The sequence below is a fragment of the Musa acuminata genome, chromosome BXJ1-5, assembly GCF_036884655.1.
Source record: "Musa acuminata AAA Group cultivar baxijiao chromosome BXJ1-5, Cavendish_Baxijiao_AAA, whole genome shotgun sequence".
Taxonomy (NCBI): Eukaryota; Viridiplantae; Streptophyta; class Magnoliopsida; order Zingiberales; family Musaceae; genus Musa; species Musa acuminata.
This window is the reverse complement of record NC_088331.1, coordinates 41,174,629-41,194,456: the sequence shown is the minus strand read 5'-3', so window position 1 is coordinate 41,194,456 and position 19,828 is coordinate 41,174,629. Positions and strand designations below refer to the sequence as shown.

General features: G+C 36.3%; 1 protein-coding gene across 2 annotated transcripts; it reads right to left on the bottom strand.

Moving 5' to 3' along the window:
* Window positions 1-4,525: 4,525 nt before the first annotated feature.
* LOC135675103 (heavy metal-associated isoprenylated plant protein 9-like) lies at window positions 4,526-6,358 on the bottom strand. Of its 2 annotated transcripts, XM_065185376.1 has the most exons (6): window positions 6,211-6,358; window positions 6,101-6,130; window positions 5,811-6,018; window positions 5,557-5,729; window positions 5,342-5,432; window positions 4,526-5,208 (listed from the first exon to the last, which is right to left on the bottom strand). In XM_065185376.1, exons 2-6 carry the CDS (start codon window positions 6,116-6,118, stop codon window positions 4,679-4,681), a joined length of 1,020 nt encoding a protein of 339 aa, XP_065041448.1. In that variant the 5' UTR covers window positions 6,119-6,130; window positions 6,211-6,358; the 3' UTR covers window positions 4,526-4,678. The 2 variants fall into 2 exon arrangements, with proteins under 2 accessions (XP_065041448.1, XP_065041447.1); XM_065185375.1 differs by having other exon boundaries at window positions 6,101-6,358.
* Between the last annotated feature and the right edge of the window lie 13,470 nt (window positions 6,359-19,828).

Below are 19,828 nucleotides of genomic sequence, written 5' to 3'. Positions count from 1 at the left end.
AACCCCGGGGTGCGAGATTGATCCCTACTTCCACAAGCTAGGTTTTGCTCATCTACAAAATCATTGTGGTCTTGAAAATAGCATTGGCCAATCAATAATGTTGTTCCCACTCCGACCCACTCAATCTTCGAACAGTATTCTAATACATTCGGGTGGACCATGTCAAGTTAACAGGCTACTCCCTCCATAAAGAAATAAAATAATACTGCTTCTTCTACCCTTTGTTGGAAGAAGGGGACCTTGATACTTTGCAACTAGGACATGCCTTAATGAAGTAGGTCGAATCTCTATAGCTCACATTAAAAAAAGCCTAAAGTAAGGTCGGTGATGGGGAAATGCTAAGCCTTCGGCATTTCCTGATAAAGGATGCCGAGTAATGCTAAGAGTTTGGTGCTACTCGGGTCGGAGTAATTTTTAAAGAATTCAAAGTTTCAATAAAGAAGGTATAGAGGGGGAATCTGAGTCCCATCTCTAAAGCATCAAGGAAAGTATAAAAGAAGCAATATGACATATAAGTTTGATCACTAGGCCAAGGAGTGATAAACACAAACTCGATCAGAATATTTAAAGTCTCCCTTATATGTTCAACGTCAACGGAGGAAATCTGAGAGTTGAAGCTATAGGATCTTGATATGATTTAGTGAGACCCCACTATGTATGAGACTTGCCTCTAAGGGATAGCCTCTCTCGACACAATGACTCTAGCCCCTTCACTAGAGGAGGAAGCTTCTTTTATTAACACTAAAAGCGAATATGGGATTGACAAACTATGTGACTCCCAATCAAAGAAGGGGGGGATCTAAATGAGGACATTTGAAACCTTTCTAAGTATTCTAAGTTGCCAAAGAGCCAAGGGCTCTAAAGATATAAATGCTTTGAATGCCCCAAAGAGTTTTGAAAGTGTGACAGAAATGGTGACAAATGGGTCTTTATAGCAACCAAGCAACCCTTCCACTAACCACCTCGTCGTCCATCGATTTGACAGGTTACGTGATAACACACCATTGCACGAAGTCGAACAAAGTAATAATTATGATCTTTCGAATCATTAATGGTTAAGAGAATCTATATGTGGACACATAGACGATAGACACATTAGCATTGTGATAAGCCATCATTATGAAAATCTAGAAGATCAAATCTCACTATATTTGATGGGCGTTGGAATCGATGTGGTCATCGGGGAATGGAGTGAAAGTGACATACATATGTAGACATGGTTGAGGTCTAGGAGGTGACATGATAACTTCCCTATAGTCGAAAGGTTTAATGTGCACATCAACGAGGCAAAAGGTCAAATGTGCATATCAATGATGTGTAGCCAAAAGGTCAAATGTGCATATCAATGATATGTAGCCAAAAGGCCAAATGCACATATCAATGATTCACAATTGAATGGGCAAACATGCATATCGACAATGAATAGCTAAAAGGCCAAATGTGCATATCGATGATGCACAACCGAAATGCCAAACGTATATATTGATGATACAATCGAAAAGCCAAATGTGTATATCAATAATGTGTAATCAAAAGGCCAAACATGTATGTCCACGATGCTCCGACCAAATACCAACTATCTCCAGTATATTACCCATAGTCTCAATCAAGGTTGCTTCTCAGCTCAATAACACTATACTCAGATGAGCCAAATGAGGGGGCTAGTTACAAGTGGCAAATGATATAGTTGACACTTCACCATCACATTATTGCACATAGTTAACACATTGACCGCTCAAAGTCACATCTATCATAAGTCACCGACAAGGTGATAGACAATTCAAGCACATACCACATGGCTATTGGAAAACCTTAGGTAGCATCACATATACAATGAAAGAACAAAAAATAAAATAAGTTCTCAAAAATTTAATATCGGATCGTCGTGCGAACATCGTAGCGTGAAAAATCGTAAAATCAAAAATCGGGTAATACGTATGAAATAATTTACCTAGGAGAGATCGTATATCCTTAAAATCATATATCTAAATCTGTAGATGAATGAGATCAAATGTCCTCCTCTCTAGTAGTGATCCACATAGCAAATGATGTGATGATGCTCCTCTTTCGTAGCCTGATTTTTTCTCTCCTTTATGCATTGTAAGATTGTGCCAAGATCAAGAAGAGGCCAACTCTTCTTGTTATTCATATGCCTCAAATACGACTATCGACTGAGGAGAGAGAGAGAGAAGAATATGAGGTGGTAACAAAAAAATGTCTAACATATGCTCCTTTAGTTTCCTTATATTTATAGAGGTCCCGATCAATTTAACCCTAATAGATCATTCTCTATTGGGTATTGAATCTTTATTCAACTACCTAAATTTTTTGGATTAATGGATCTCTATCCGATAATTACTATTTACTCTTATTGGATATAGATCCAATAATACATTAAAATTTTTCTCAAAAGAATTGTTTGATTAGTCCAACTAGGTCGAATCCAAAACTAACTTAACTATTAAAGAAATATTTATTGAAAATATCTCTGACTTAGTTTTACATATTCTCCCTTTTTAAGTGGTAACTTAGACTAAGATTGATACAGAAAGGATCTCGGTTGAATCTGAAATTATCTCTAGCTTGGACAACCACAATCCATAATAATGGTCATCTTACTTTCCATCATAGGATTTTGTATGTTTTCATTATTCTAGATCTCTTCTTTGCATTAACAATGAGTAGTTCAGAACTTTATGCAATGATTTGAACCTAATACGAGGCGTCAAGGCAAAGCTTCATGCTTCATTCATGGTTTGTATGGATATATGATGAAAAGAATAGGGCTATAAGGAGATTAAGCTTTCTTTTTTCAGAATACTTGAGCCAGAAGCAAATACAACTACTAGATTAAGCCAACTTCTTCTAATCATGGATGTCAATGAGATCTCATTCCCAAAGATCCAAATAAAAGAGCTTCCAAAATAACAAAATATGAATAGAAATAATATTAAATTAACTGTTTATGAAAACATTGTCATGGATTACTTTTGGTGGATTCATTTCGGTTCATCGGACTTGGTCAGATTTAGCCCATTGTTAGGGGAGAGGAAATGGTTTTGGCCATGTGGCAAGTCGTGGGATCAGAAGGGTTTAACATAAATAAAATCATAATTTTGGATTAATTATATATTATCTTCTGTAATTAGTTATCTTAGTCTTTACACTTTCATAAGTTACATTGGGATCCCTATACTTACAAAAGTGAAATATTTAATCATGTTTTCCTCACATCGTTGACTGCTAACGGAAATACTGCACATACTCATCAGTAAATCAAAGTGAGACAGAGTCGTTTTCCTCATATCGTTGACTGTTAACGGAAATACTACACATAGTCATTAGTAAATCAAAGTGAGACAGAGTCCGTATGTGCTTAGTGGTAAATCCTGTGATATTTTTATCAACAGAATAAACGATATGAGGAAAAATAGGATTAAATATTTCACTTTCACAAGTATAGTATAGGGATCTCAATATAACTTTTAAAGTATAAGGACTGAAATACTAAAGATAACTAATTATAAAAGGTAATATATAATTAGCCCCTTACGAAAGAAACACAAAGGAAGAAAAAGGTCATAAATTGAAGCTCACTGGAGTTTCACCCTTAATTTACTTTTTAGGCTGATTGGAGTGATTATTTTTGAAGCTAACAAGTATATTGATGATATTTGATATCGTATAAAATATCTAAAGAGATATATATATATATATATATATATATATATATATATATTATCATTGATTCTAATTAGTAGAAGAATATTAGTGATGTTTAGTTCTTCCTAATATAACTTTTTAAAATATAAGGATAGAAATAAATTGAAACTTACTGGTGTTTCCAGTTAATTTACTTTTTAGGCTAATTGGAGTGATTATTTTTTAAGCTAAGAATTATATTAATGATATTCTATATCCTATAAAATATCTAAAGAGAGCTATATATGATATCATTAATTCTAATTAGTAGAAGAATATTACTGATCTTTCGTCCTTCCCTACGTACTTACGGTTCTTTGTGTAAATATATTGTCTTATCACTTTGTTACTGTTTGAATAGATACAATTTCTTACAGCTTTACATTTGGTATTAATATTTATTCTGTTTGATTTAGACACACAGAGAACAGTCAATGCTTCGGCAGTGGTATCTGATTGGATCATAAAGCATAAACAGTTTGAGCTTAGGGTTGCGTGTCCACTTCATCAGCATGACTCCATAAAACTTTTCCAGTAATTTCATGCATGGGTTGTGTAAGAAAATTATCATGTACCTGCCACCCTCATTTCTTTCCTAACTAAAAGTTTGATGTTACACAATGCACAGTTGCATGCATTAAGGGTCATCTGTCCTATGTTTGCAGCCTTTTGCTACAAAGTTGGATTCCCCTATCTTCTTCACTTGTCAGCCATGTGAATCCCATGAAACCTCTCACACAGCCACGAAGTGCATCGACAACTAAAAGATCCAAGGACACATAAATAGCGTTTTCATATGGTGTCATCTCCTAATTCGAGTACCTTCAGCAGTTGCAAATAGCACATTAATTAGCATTCATAAGAGCATGCATCTTTACAGAATACGGTTCTTTTGTACAGCCTGCTCTAAGCCAACCAGCACTCGTGGGATGCACTCTACATCAGTAATGGATGATGATGGTTCATGGAGAGCAGCTCAGAGTATGCAACAGGCATTAGGGTTCTCATCGCTAAAGATTTGAGGTGGTGGAAGTGGCTGTTGGATCACGTAGACCGGCACCCAGTGCACCATTCTCTTGGCCATGTCTTCCCCACCGATGATGCCACCGTTCCAGTACATCATCATCCTCTTCATCATGTCTTCTTCGCTAATTATGCTTTTGCTTCCTCCGTCTTCTTCCTTGTTTGCCTCCTCACCACCTCCCTTCTCTTCCTTGCCACCACCAATATCACCACCTTCCTTGTTGCCCTCGGGCTTCTCTTCTTCTGAGGTTGCTTTCTGTTCTTCCTTCTTCTCCCTGCTCTCTTCTTTCTTCTCTTCGGCTGGCTTCTCCTCGGCCTTCTTCTCGTCCTCTTGCTTCTTCTCTTCCTCTTTGGGTGGCTGAGAGACGATGCTTGCGAACTTTAAAGTGCGTCGGTGAATGTGTTCCACCAGCGTTTCTGCTTTCATCGTCCCGGTCACTGTGATCTTTCCGGCGCCGAAATCGGTTTCTACGGTTTGCACCCCTGCATGAATGGCCTCCCACTGATCAAATTGTATTTATTTCCATAGAGGCAGATGGCGAGGTGGCCATTAGGAACATATCAATTGCACTTCCAAACCAGCATAAAGAGAGGAGGAAGAAGCGGAGATACATACCTCTCATCTTTAGTATCTTTCTCCTAAGCTGCTGTGCACAGGCCTCGCAGTGCATGTTCACAAGCAGCTCGACTGTTGTCATCTCACTCACCTATTTGAAGAAGACAACATAAATGGCACTCACAGACTTCAGAAAGTTACAGACATTGCTTTGTAATTCTCGGATACAACAACGAACCAAGCATGTACATAAATGTAGATATAGGGTGTGATACCTGCGGCGGAACAGCATCTGGTTTGTAGTCCCCTTCAGCTGGGGGAAGTGGAGCGAGAACCTTGGCTCTTCTGAGAGTTCTCTTCTGGATTCTGGAGCACACCACTTGAGGGTCCACTACGCCTTTGACTGTCACCTGGTTTTGCACCATGTCCATCTCAACCCCTTCAACACCTGATGTGGAGATGCACTAAGAGAAAAGGTTAACACGATCAAGTTCCCCAAGGTGTGAGTGAGTGAGCGAGTGAGTGACACCTCTGCATTTAAGTATGAGCTTCTCAATCTTCCTTGCACATCCAACGCAATGCAAGTCTAGAGACAACACGATGGGGGAAGGAGGGGAGGGCTTTGCCTCAGCTGCTTTCTTCTCGTCCACTTCTTCTTTCTTGATCCCTTCTTGCTTCTCTTTCTTATCTTCTTTCTTGTGGTCCACTTCTGGCTTGGGATCCGCTTTAGCTTCTTCCTGAAAATTTAGGATCGCAGTTCCTAAAAATGATGGCAAAACTCGTTTACAAACCTTCCTCTTCTGATCGAATGAGATTTACCTGCTGAGCCTCACCCATTCAGACCAGCAGCTGCATGCAATCACCTCTTCTTCAGACAGACGGGGACTCAGGAGGAAGAGAGAAGAGCTAAACTAAGCAACACAACTTACCGAAATCCCGCACAAAAGGAGGAACTGAGACTAGAAGATGATATGGTTTTCAGTAGAGAAGTTTATAGTAGTACCATTGAATGATTACTAGCATATGCATTCAAAGCCTTTTGATCAAGGTAGGTATGTGAAAGAATATTGGGGTCCTGCAGGTAAATGGAGAAGTGAAGGGTGCAAGGAGAGGAGCAGGAGATATATAGTGTGGTGCAAAGGAAAATTTTGGTAACAGGTACTGGTAGAATACCTAGAAAACAGAGTCTGATGATCAAAAGAGTCCAAATGTAATTCATGCTATAACTTTTATCTTCTCCTCGTCTTTTCATGTTCTCAAAGTTTTGGTGGAAAGGTGTAAGTGAGTAGAATTTAATGCCCAGGGTACATGCAATAAGAAGAAAAGGCAGGTCACATGGGTGGGGTTGGTGTGACTTTAGAGAGAGAGAGAGAGAGAGATTGCTTCATCTCCACTTTCTATCGTGGTGGAGTGTTACTTCTTACGGGGTTATATCAAAAGCTGAAGAAGAAATCTAGCTTTGGATCACTACTTGTTGGGATACTTGGACAAAATGGAGCAACCAAATTGTCACCTACCGAAGGATGCAGAAGGATTATTGCAGAAACCATTTGTTCTTCATCCATAGATGATGGAGAAATGTGTTGTCCAAGTTTTTGGATTTCCATGATCTTTCTGGGTACTTGGCTGAAAATTTTGGAGTCCATTACAGTGCAGTTGTTGATCCTAATATGGATGGAATATGTGTCTAGGAGTCAACTCTACCATCAATTTGCATAGTCTTTTAGCTGGGGCTCACAAGAAACATGGGCAAGTTTGATGCAAGCAAATTAAGCTCTCACCATTTCTGCTGAATTGGATTTCTCTTTACATCTAGCCTTTTTTTTTTATTATTACTATAATATTAAAGCACATTTTGATTGTCCATGGAGAATATTAGTTTGGAGTCATCTGAGACCAAGAGTTTGGTGTTGGACGAGGAATATATAAGACTGAGTCATACTGAACTCTGCTAAGCTCTACAAAATTAATTATGCCAAGGGTGTCCTAGACAAAAGCTCCTCTAAAATTTAAGTTGGTCTTTTAATTCGATAGATTCAAGTACCATAGGTACCGAGTCTATAAAACTAAAGTAATTTAATATCGAAAATAATAGACAGTCTAGTATGGAGAATGAGGATTTTTTTTTTTATAGTGAGATATATGATCATTATACTTAAGCTTATGATTTAATATCGAAAATAATTACATACATTCATCTATGATGGATAATATTGTGCAGTGTGATACATAATGTTCATAGAGTAATGATATGTCAGATGAGATATCCAAGACTATCATGTAGCGATAGAATATCAATCACATAGAGATAAAATATTGATAATCTTCCTCACATCATTATATCCATATCAGTTGATTTATCTGACCACTTAAATCATGTTTGGATACTCTGGACTGGAATTTACGATAAGTTCAAATATATATATTAAGTATCCGAGTGCTATTCAGGGTTGAAGTTTACCTATCATTGGTTACTATTATGGAAAATCCGATCCGTTTAACAATGTGGCACAGATGAAGGTCCATCTTTGCCTTCGACATGCCATGTCGTTGACCCCATGGACCATACTCTCACCGATACCTCATTGCACCTGTGCGCATTGTTCTTATATAGTATCTTTTTCTGGACAGTACACACTAGTCTCACCATCTTTCAGTGCTACATGCCAACATTTCGATAACTGTTTCCTTGAATGCCATTTGAACAGATCCGTGTGTATATATATATATATATATATATATATATATATATATACTTTTGACGGGTCGAGCATCCCTAGAATTTGACATGTTTTGCACCTCAAAGAAATACCATCCTTCGGTACATAACTTTTTCGACAGTTGAAATAAAAACTTGTAAAGATATTTTTGAAAAAATATTATTCATATAAAAAATATTTACATCATGTTTTGTACCTCAAAAAATACCATTCTTCGTTGTATAACTTTTTTACTAATTGAAATAAAAACTTGTAAAGATATTTTTAAAAAAATTATTCATAAAAAATATTTAGATTATCTTTCATAGTTCTTACATTCCAAAATTAACTTCCGGACTACAAAAGAAAAAAAAAAGATAAAATGAATAAGTTAACCTAATTACCATTCTAAGATTTTAACCATATAGATTAGATTTGGTGGACTTCTCTATTTTAAAAGGAAAAAGATAAAAAGATAAAAAGATAAAAAGATAAAAGAACAAGCTCCCTAAGTTACCCTTCTAAAATTTTAATAATATTATCCTCGAGGATTGAGTCTAGTGATCAGGGATGATCTCAATGATACTCAATTAGACCGACCAACCCTATTGAAGGGTCTTTTGAAGCCTCAAAGTTATATTTAGCCAAACAAAGCCTATATTATAATAATTCACTTATCTTAATATAAGTTCTACTATGACCAAGATTAAGATAAGTCTCACCCAAATAGAGATAGTCTTACAAAGAAAGTACTAGTTGTGTATGTCCTACAATGAAAGTCCTTAAACACTAACGACCTAGGGCACCCCTCACCCTATAATACAGGGGATGGTCCCAATCTAAAGGAAACCAAAGAAGTCCCCAACAAGAGCTCGGTCAACCTTATCTATTTTTAGCTCTAGAATAGAGAAGAGAAGAAAGAAAAAGAGAAAAGGAGATAATTCTATACGATGCATCCATCCTACAGTAGTCTACTTCCTCGAGTTCTCAAAGCTCTACATGAAAGCTTTATCTAGCTATTGTGAGAAGTCCTTAAAACCTGCTATCTAAACCTCAAGAGAATGTTCCAATACTGAGAGAGGAGACCAAAACCGGTAATGATACAAAGATTGTCCAAAGATAACATACAATGTTAAACATCTATAAGCATTCTATTATGCTTTTATCCCATTATTTCAAGTCTTGTAGTTAGTACTTTGACTTTACAAATAGTATAGATTGTTTTCTTTCAATTTTATGCTTAGTCTTTTTGTAAAAGTTCTCTCCTCCACCAAAACTTTCATCCAAAAGGTGGAATCGAGTCAATCGATCATCAAACTCGTACCCTATATGGATCGAGTGTTATCATAGCAACAATCCTTCGTTATGAATGGTAACCATGAGACAAGGATACAAAGAGTCTAGCAAAGACATGCAAGAGTTGGATTCTAAGTCATGCTCACTTAAAGGAAGAAACATCAATAGGATGATGGTTAACAACCCAACAAATGGAGATCGCGATGAGTTAGATGTAAGCCAAAACTAATCCTACAACAAAAGATGATCGAGCAAAGAATGTTACGATAAAGGAGAGAGAGAATCATTTTATGAGATGCACAACCGTGAAGAAGACGATATTAAACAAAATATCACATTGAGACTTATATCATCATATAATGATGAGGTATTATACTCGTGGATAAATTAACTTGATACTTATTTTGATCTATATGACTACAACTATAAGGATAGGGTGATGCTTATTTGACTTAAGTTGATTGGACATATGCTCTCATGATAGAAGATCTATCTTCGAACCAATAATGGTGATAATATGTTACGGACATATTTCAAAAGGCTTATACAAGATGAGTTCTACCCTATGAAATACCTCAATGAAAGATGGAAGAAGTGACACTATCTACACTAAGAGACCAATCCATGTAAGAGTACACTATCAAGTTTCAATGACAAGTAGTGGCACTTAAAATCTCACTCGATGATCACTCGATAATGATGAAATACACCTCAGGCCTCTATAAATATATTCATATATAATTGAGTCTCTTCAGAATATATTATATTTTAACCAATAGCAACATAGTGATGATAATCGAGAGAAAGAATCACACCGATAGTGAGAAGCCCATGAAGAAGGCTCAAGAGAATATTAGGAATGGTAAAACTTCTTCCTCAAAACAAAGTGATATTTTCTATAAATATTATAAAATTACATATCACTCTAGAGAGAAGTTTTAGAAAGATCACTCGGAACTCTTCCCAAAGAAGTGGTTAAAGAATAATCAAAGTTGGTAAACTATCGCCATAACTATGGGTGATGACTCAATCAAACTTTCATCGGTCTCACACCTCGCTCAAAGTCTATCATTGATGGATATGCCAAAGGTTATAGATTCAAATCTAACTCGTAGTCTAGAAAAGAGCTCTTTACCATAAAGGTCTAAGTGAAGCAAGAATTGTTGGTGCAATCTTCAACACCGAGAGCTAAAATAACCTCATCTCAATGAACTTAGTCAAGAAGCTTGGCCTAGAGATGACACCGCATCCACACTCATATCCACTTGGATGGCTTCATGATGATGTGGAGATGAATATTGACTAGCAATGCAAGATATGCTTTACCATCATAAAGAAATTTATCGATGAGGTAACCTACGATGTGCTTCCGCTTGATAAATGCCAAGTTATCAGATTGAGATGTTGTTTACTTTTGCTAATCCCAAAAAGTATTAACTTCAAAAGGATGCAAGAAATTCTTGTCACTAAAGATCCAATTAGTTTGATGGAACACTTGATATCTATTGGCTAAGCAGAGATGATAGTGAATGCATACCGAAAGGTCATGGCCCTCACTTCAACATATAAAAAACCAAAGCATTCATCCAACATGATGAAAGAGGAGGCAAATCAAAAAGGGTAGCAACAACCTCGAAGTTCCAAGAAGTTCATCAAACCCCTCAAGTCAACAATGATCAACAATGAGGAGAACCGAATCAAAACAATACGCATAGATGGCATAGTCGAGCATGACAATATCGACCATATCAACAAACCAAAATAAAACCTCCAATGTACAGATGGAGAGAGAAGAACCATCAAAACAAGATTCAACAAAATATGAATTGCCTAATTGGGAGAGCTGTGATCATAGATGATCTCAACAGCACTCAACTAGACTGGCTAACTCCTATTGAAGGGTTGCTTGATACCTTAAATCCTTATTTGGCCAAGCAAAGCTCATATCACAATAGTCCACCTACCTCAATCAAGTCCTACTAAGATTAAAATTAGGACAAGCCTTACCCAAATAAGAGAAACCTTACAAGGAATGTACTAACTATGCATGTCGTATAAGGAAAGTCCATAAATCTTAAGGATTTGGGGCATCCCTCACTCTATAAAATAAAAGGTGCATCCCCATCTAAAGAAAACAAAAGAATTCTTAGCAAAAGTTTAACTAACCTTAGCTATTCCAATCTTAGAATAGAGAAGACTTTTGCATGGTGCAACACATCCTTACCATCGTAGCCTTCTTCCTCGAGCTCCAACGGCTAAAGTTCCAAATCAAAGCTTCATCCAACTACTACAAGAAATCCCCAAAGCCTATTATATGCTATCCAAACATGAGGTTCTAATAATGAGAGAGGAGGAGATCGAAACTGGCAACAATACAAAACCTGCTGAAAGCACCCAAATGTTATCTAAAGACAACCTATGTTCTTACACATCTATAAGATTTCTATCATGGTTTTATTTCATTATTTCATATCTTATAGTTAGTACTTTAATTTTATAAATAATATAAGTTATTTTCTTTTGATTTTACTCTTTCTATAATGGTTCTCTCCGTCAAAACTTTCATTTGAAAAGTAATATCAAGTTGATAGATTATCAAGCCTGAACCCCATATGGATCATGTGGAGCCAAAGTCTCAACTAGCTAGATGGACTCCTCAATAATCAATGCTATGGCAATTATGATATCACCTCCTCCACTTTGAATGAAGCCCCTTCTATAGACTCCCTAACAACTGGTGCCCCCTTAACTTCATCATTGACCTCGACTATGCTATCCTTAGTGTAGATGGATGTCTCACTTCAATCATCAATGTTTCAATCATAATGACCTTGTTGTGGTGGGGCATGCGATAGTAGAGTTATTAAGGAAGAACTAAGGTGGAATGGTCATACCTATCTCGAGAGATCGTGAGTTCATAATCAATAAAAAAGGAGTTGTCTCCTAACCTAGTTAATCACTTCTTGAACCCCCAAGAGGCCTTGTACTTGGCCACCCTACATGATTTTAGCATAACTTTGCACTCCTTAACCTCATTCTATTATCGAATCAATATCTTATTGGCACATCATACTGGTTATAGGTGTCCTGTAAGCCAATTATATGAGTGATAGCACGTGTGACACGTTATACAATCTTTTTTTTTTATTATGATATTTTATTACTTTATATTAGATGTTGTATTCATATTGTGATGCCCTTGGATATGTGCAATATGAATTAGATCATAATAAGGTTATGATAATGAGACTAATTCGCTTATAAACGTAAACCCTAAATATTTCTAATCATAGGTTACTCGAGAGGGACATCAAGATAATCGGAAACACCGGTGTATTATATACACATCCATATAATGGAGGCAACTGGTCTTAAAGCTGATTGTGTAGGGATACTAAGGATATAGTGCAAGTGCTCATTAGAGAATGAGTTCACTGAATGATCCGCTTACGGAATATTGGTTGGTTAATGACACCTCATAATTAGACAATGATTTCGTAATCCTAATTATATTTCTAGTCCTCAGACTTAAGATATTAAAAATATCTTGTTTGAGTACTTCATTCTTTGATATTGGACTTATAGGTCTGAAAGTTCTAAATCTAGCACAACCGGTAATGAGGAGTACTAGCCAACCTTATAAAGACAATTGAGTGTCAATAAAGGATCATCTACTCTTAGTATCATTAAAGAAATATCTTGTGTATTCATACTTTGAAAAATTCCTAACTATGGTAGATCAGATCGTGATGAATCTGAAAAGCATGAGAATCAGATTAAGAAAAAAGGAGTTCTCTTGGAGAATCTAATTAGAGTGAGACTTGAATAGATATCGTATAGGCCTAATAGTATCATATTCGATATATAATTTTTGGGATATTAGATTAATGAGGGACTATAGGTATACAGTAACTAAAGGCAAATAAGTCCAATAGATTAGACCCCCTATATCGTTTGGGGACTATGGCATAGTATATACATAGTCGATGAATTGAGTGAATTATTATGGGGATAATAATTTATTGAGTTAGAAGGAGTTCTAACAAGTGTAACTTATGGCCAACTCAATATTAAGCCTAGAGAGTCACACACATATTGTGGACAACATGATGAATAGAAGATCAGATATAGGATATCCGATAAGTTACTATTTTAATATATTCTTAGATGAGACCTAATATAGCTTAGAGTGGTTATTGGATAGAGATCTAATACCCATTAAGATAGGATCTATTATGGTAAGCAAAAGAGCTCGCTATATATAGGAGTTGGGGCTTAAAGGATTATAGGCAAGACCTCTACTATCGCCACCTCCTATATATCCTCCCTGTCTCTTCCTCCAACCAAGTGCCCCCTCTCTTATGTGAGAGGACAACAAGAGGGATCGATCCCTCCTCGGTTGCTGTAGTGTGGTGGTGCGCGAATATGAGGAAAGAACGTGCTACATAAGAAGGTGCCTCATTGCCACGTCTACTATGTGGATCACCGCTAGAGAGGAATTTGTAAGAGCTTCTTCATCCATATACTGAGATCTATATATTAGGGGATATATAATCTCCCCTAGGTGAGAATGTTTCAACTACTATATACAATTACGTAGTTTTTATCACTTTTGAATTTTTCTCTCTCAATCTTTGCATGACAATGGGATAAATCTATTTTTAGTTAACCAACTTCTATTTATATTTTTTGCTGCACATGTGATGCTCTCTATGGTTTCCCAACATGTTGGAGGTTTCCAACCTCCATCTTCAGGGCTGATCCCTCTGTCTTAAGGTAATTGGTGTTGGCTTTAGCTTCCAAGTTCCTTTAGTACTTCTTCTCCCTTTCTATCTTTTCCACTTTAATCAATTGCCTCAAGGAGTCAAATTGCCTTTATAGCACATTGACCCCTAGCCTCTTTAGTCAACTCCTTTTCAACCAAAGCCATATGCTCCAATTTAAAGGAACCAACTTCTTTTTAGTTGAAGCCTTGCACTCCAACTCATTGATCTGAGCTTGGAGCTGGCATGACTTGTCCTTCTACCAAGATCTCTTAGCTACCATATTATTTCACTCCTTTTTTAGAGCTTTAACTTCTTAGAGAAGATTACTAAGGGTAGCCAAGGAATCTCAAGCTCAATCAAGGATCAACACCATAAGCTACTAGAGGGAGAGAAAATTGTTGGGAAACCTGGGAGAGTATCATATGTGTAGCGAAAAAGTAAAATAGAAGTCAATTTTCTAAAATTAGATTTATATCGAATCACATGTGACGATTGAGAGCAAAAAACTCATGAAATCAAAAATTACATCAGACGTGAGATAATCTCACCTAAGGGAACTCGTATATCCCTGATCTATATATTCCTATCTATGGATAAAGGAGGTCTCATGTTCTCCTCTCTAGTGGTGATTCATACAACATATGAAGTAGCGATGCACCTCCTCTCACTACACATTCTTTCCTTAGTTTTGCGCACCACCACCATGTAGTAGGGGTAGTCCTTCTTGCTACCTTCTCACACCAGAGAGGGGCAATCAGTTGAGGAAGAAGCAAGGAGAGAATGATATGTTACAGCGGCTAAGGGATCAAGCCTTATAACCCTTTTAATTGCACATCCCTTTTATAGAGAGTCCTCTTTGCTAACCTTAATGGATCCTGCTCTCTTAGGTATTAGATCTTCATCCAATTATCATAGCATATTAGATACTGGATCTCTATCTAATTATCCACTCTAATCTCTTATTGGATCTCACCTAATGGATCCAATAAAATAGGGGCTTATTAGATATCATATATCCAATCATCTATTCATCGCGTCATTCATCATATATATGTGACCCTCTAAGCCCAATATTGAGATAGTCATGAGTTACACTTATCAGAACTCCTTCTAACTCAGTGAATTATTATCCCGTAATAATTTACTTAACTTATCGATTATCGACGTACTATGCCACTATGTCATAGTCCCTAGATGATACAAGGGGATCTAATTCATTGGACTTGTCTATCCTAAGTTATCATATATCTATAGTCCCTCATCCATCTAATATCCCAAAAACTATATACTGGGCATGGTACTGTGAGGCCCATACAAAATCTTTTCGAGTATCATTTTAATCGGATTTTCCTAAAGAACTCCTCTCTCAATATGAATGACACTAGCCAGGAATTTGCTTGAGTAAGAACACACATGAGATTCCTCTCATGACACTGAGAACATATGATCATCTATTGACACTCAATTGTCCTCGTAAGGTTGGCTACCACTCTTGATAACTGACTATGCTAGATTTGAAACTTCCAGACCTATAAGTCTAGTATTAAAGAGTAGAGTACTCATACAAGGTATCCTTAGTGTCTTAAGTCTAAAGACCAAATACACAATTGGGACTACAAAATCATTATCTAACGATGAGGTATCATTAATCATCTAACATTCTATGGATAGATTATTTAGTGAACTAATTCTTTAATAAGCACATGTACTATATCCCTAGTGTCCTCACACAAGTAGTTACGAGACCAGCTACCTCCATCATATAGATGAGTATATACTATAATGATCTCTCTAGCTATCTCGATGTCTTTCTCGAGTAACCTATAATCGGGAATATTTAAGGTTTGTGTTTACAAGTCAATTGGTCTCATTATTATGATCTAATTCTCATTGCATAGTTTTATGAACATCACAATATATCAATCAGACAATATAAATTAAAACAATACCATAATAATAAAACTAAAAAGATTATGTAGCATGTCACACGTTTCATCACTTACATGATTGACTTATAGAGCACTTGTAACCAGCAGAAATATGTTCACCTAAACCATCATTTGTTACTATGTTAGGACTAGATGGCTACGTCTAGTAGGCACTAGTTGGAAAGTAGTTATAGTTGATCTTTGTACCCCTATTATTATGCGGAGTGCATAATAAGCAGGTGTAATGGTTTTGGTGGGTAGGTGTAACTGCTTAGTACTAGTGGATGATGGTTATGATGAGTTCCATGCTCTCATTACTATCGTAATGAACAAGCTTAATGGTCTTAAACACCCACTATAAAAGAGGGCATATAAGTACATTTCTACATATAAGATAATTTTAGTCCAATTTGACCAACTAGATTACTAACTTAACATCATATGAACCTTATTGGGAATGCCTCTAACGTAGTTTTGTAGAATTTGAACGTCTTGAAGAGTTTCACTTTAAAACCAGCTCAGACAAAAACAATGTTGAATCGGAGTCAACTTCCAACTTGGACAATCAAAATCTTGTCTAATCGTATCATTATTCTTGGATAATCAAAGCTAAATTTGTAGAGGCTAATCAGTATCATATCATATAAAAAGACTAAAAAACTCACTAGACATATTACGTCAGTATAGTACCAAAGAAAAATATTCTTTTATTAAATTAATATTAATAATATTTATATTATATAAGACAATCTCTCTATGTATGTATTCATTCTGGATTTTTCAAACTAAAATTGAGTTCTTAAACCGTTTAAAGGCAACAATCACCTACAACCAACAAACCAAAATTGACTTAGCCTTTAGATGAATTTTGCCAGATATAGTATGATCTTTAATTGGAACAAACTTAAACAAGATGTAATATACGAGAAATAAATTTATTTCTTCCAAAAAAAAAATCCCCTTATCCTAATGTATCTCCTTTGGGTCAATTTTATAACGTCAGATTGACCAGTAAAATTGACTTGATCAATATAATTCTTTGAAAAGATAATATAATATTATAAATCAAGGTGATAGAATATATTCAAATGTGTATTAATTTCTCGTATGCCAGTTGAGTTAATCTTCGTATCAGTTATTACTTCGCTGAAGGGTAAGAGAGACGGGCAAGCAATAATCGGGTAGGAGCGATTCCTCCCATCACATATATAGTGTTGGAAATATTAAGCTAAATCTTGTGTAAAATGTTTCTCTTGTTGTGAAACTTTTGTAAGTTGGTACGTGTTTTAGTAAAGTTGATATATAATATGTATATGTATGTATATGTATGTATGTATGTGTATGTATGTGTATGTATGTGTATGTATGTGTATGTATGTGTGTGTATGTGTGTGTATGTATGTATGTGTATGTATGTATACGTATGTATAATATATATATATATATGTATAATACGTATATGTATGTATGTATGTGTATGTATGTGTATGTATGTATACGTATGTATGTATACGTATGTATGTATATATATGTATATATATATATATATATATATATATATATATATATATATAACACGGGTCCGATGTGGGATAGACTACTACACGTGAGACGGGCCAAACAACATCTAGAATCGAGCTGCCCAAGTGTTTGTTTATATTTGTTTGCTGTTGCTCTCTTTGACATATTTGTGGCCTGCATGAAGTTGGCACTCAAAGATTAGCATCTGATATCCTTTCTTTAAACTTCGAGTTGCTTGACTTTGAACCACCATGGATGATGTTGATGATAATAATAGGTTGCTTTCGCTCTTCTTCTATAAATGTGGAATCCTCGTTACGTCGATAGGGATGTGTAGTGACGCTGCAAGTGTACCTTCCGTTAATGAAGCTAATCGAAGTCCATAAGCATCCGTCTCTGCCATTTTAGCACCCTGGAGATCTGTTTGAGCTTGGTGCCAGAAGAAGAAGAAGAAGAAGAAGAAGGCAAACTGTGAAGTTGTGGCCACGTCGATGTGAGTCGGCAGTGGGGGCAAAAGGAGAGTAGCCCAACCCCTACTGTCTTGGGTGCGACAACCAACATCACATCGAAAAACCATAAAGGGTAAGATTTCTCCTCCTTTATACTGTGTCATCGATTCGATGTCGGAAAACTCAGTAGCAACATGAAGACAACTCACTGTGATTTCCACTCCAGTGGGCGGTGGAGGTTGGACTCGGTTTGGGAGAGCAAAAGAGGCCTTCAAAGTATCTCGTCTTGTTCAGCTACCCATGAGAAGATTGACGTCGTCGTTGTCGTCGTCGTCAAACCTGTTACTAGCTGTGCCGGCAGTAGTTGCAGCTGCTAGGGTGAGATGTTGGGCCTCAACCATGGTACCAATTGTGTGTAGATGGTCCGGTCCACTAACTTAATTAGTAGGATTCGAGATCGTTACTCTTCTCGGAGAATGGTGGACAACTAACTTTTAAAAATATTAAAAGTTATATATGATATAAATATATAGCTTAAAAATAAAAAGTTTTGTAAATAATTATTGGGAAATATTTGTCATGCCAGAAGAAGATGGATCTATTGGGAAATATTCATGCGTAAGCTATAGATTGAAAGAGAAAAATAGTCCGACAGCAAGAAAGATTAGAAGAATAGGTATTGATAAAGTATATATTATTGATCAATTATCATTTGACATATGACTATGACAATCAAATTAGTATATGGGGACAAGACCTACCCCTTAGTCTATCTGCATGACTATAAGCCAAAAGTAGACGAGTGATTCTCCTTTTTCACCATCTAGGTAGACAAGGTTCAAAAAGAACGGTTAGAGACTGTTAGGAATTGTCCTCTTATGTAATATTCTTTAAAATGTTCTATTTTCTTTTTATTCGATATAAAAATCTATCTCAATCGAGGTCAAATCTTTTTTTTTTACCATTTTCACCTCGTTTTAAAACTTAGACGTCGAAAAGATTAAATCAAGAAACGCACTCTTAGCTTAGATCTTTATGCATGCAGTTGTTGGAGCACCTAAGTGCACGTCATACCAACTTCAACGATACCTCCAAAGTCACCTTAGTGACACCTCATCGTTTCTACACGTGTAGACAAATCACGTCGACCAACGATAATAATATTTTCCACTAATAATAAACAATATATGTAGGATTTGGCTTAAAACTTAATAAGTTAAAACTTTTAGATTGAATTAACAAGAACTCATAGAAATATGAAATATTATAATAAAATACTTTAAGAGTTTTAACTAAATATGATTTTATAAATAAATTTAATAGGGATAATATTAGTACCCTCACTCCCTTGGCCACATGGACTAAAAGATAATAAAGGCATGAAAACAAGTAACCTTGTCACCCTTGATTGATATCTCATTAATACCTCTCCATTAATGACTGACAGTAAGTCATCCTCATTAATGCCTCTATTATTTAGAATATAAGTAGTCTAAATTAAACGAATGTTTGGATCGCTAAGAGCCCAAGTATAAAAACCACGCTCCTAGTTAAGCACCAAAGGGGGCTACATAGGTAATAGCCTCTCTACTCTCTCGTTTACACTGCTCATACTGATGTCCTTCTCCCCCTCCACCATATACTGACTTAAGTATCGGAGGGGTCAAACCGAAAAGCTCTAGGCGCAAACCTATTGTGCAAAACTATCGACAGTTAGGAGACAATCCCGTAACCAGAAGATGATCCCACAGTAAGGGAGACCCGCATTCCTTTACTTGGCCTCTCTATTCCAAGGCCAGATTACCCCCGATAAATCATCCCCCATCGGACCTCCCTCGTCGGTCTACCACGTTAGCACCCCAAATCAACGAGGAGAAGACAAGAATGA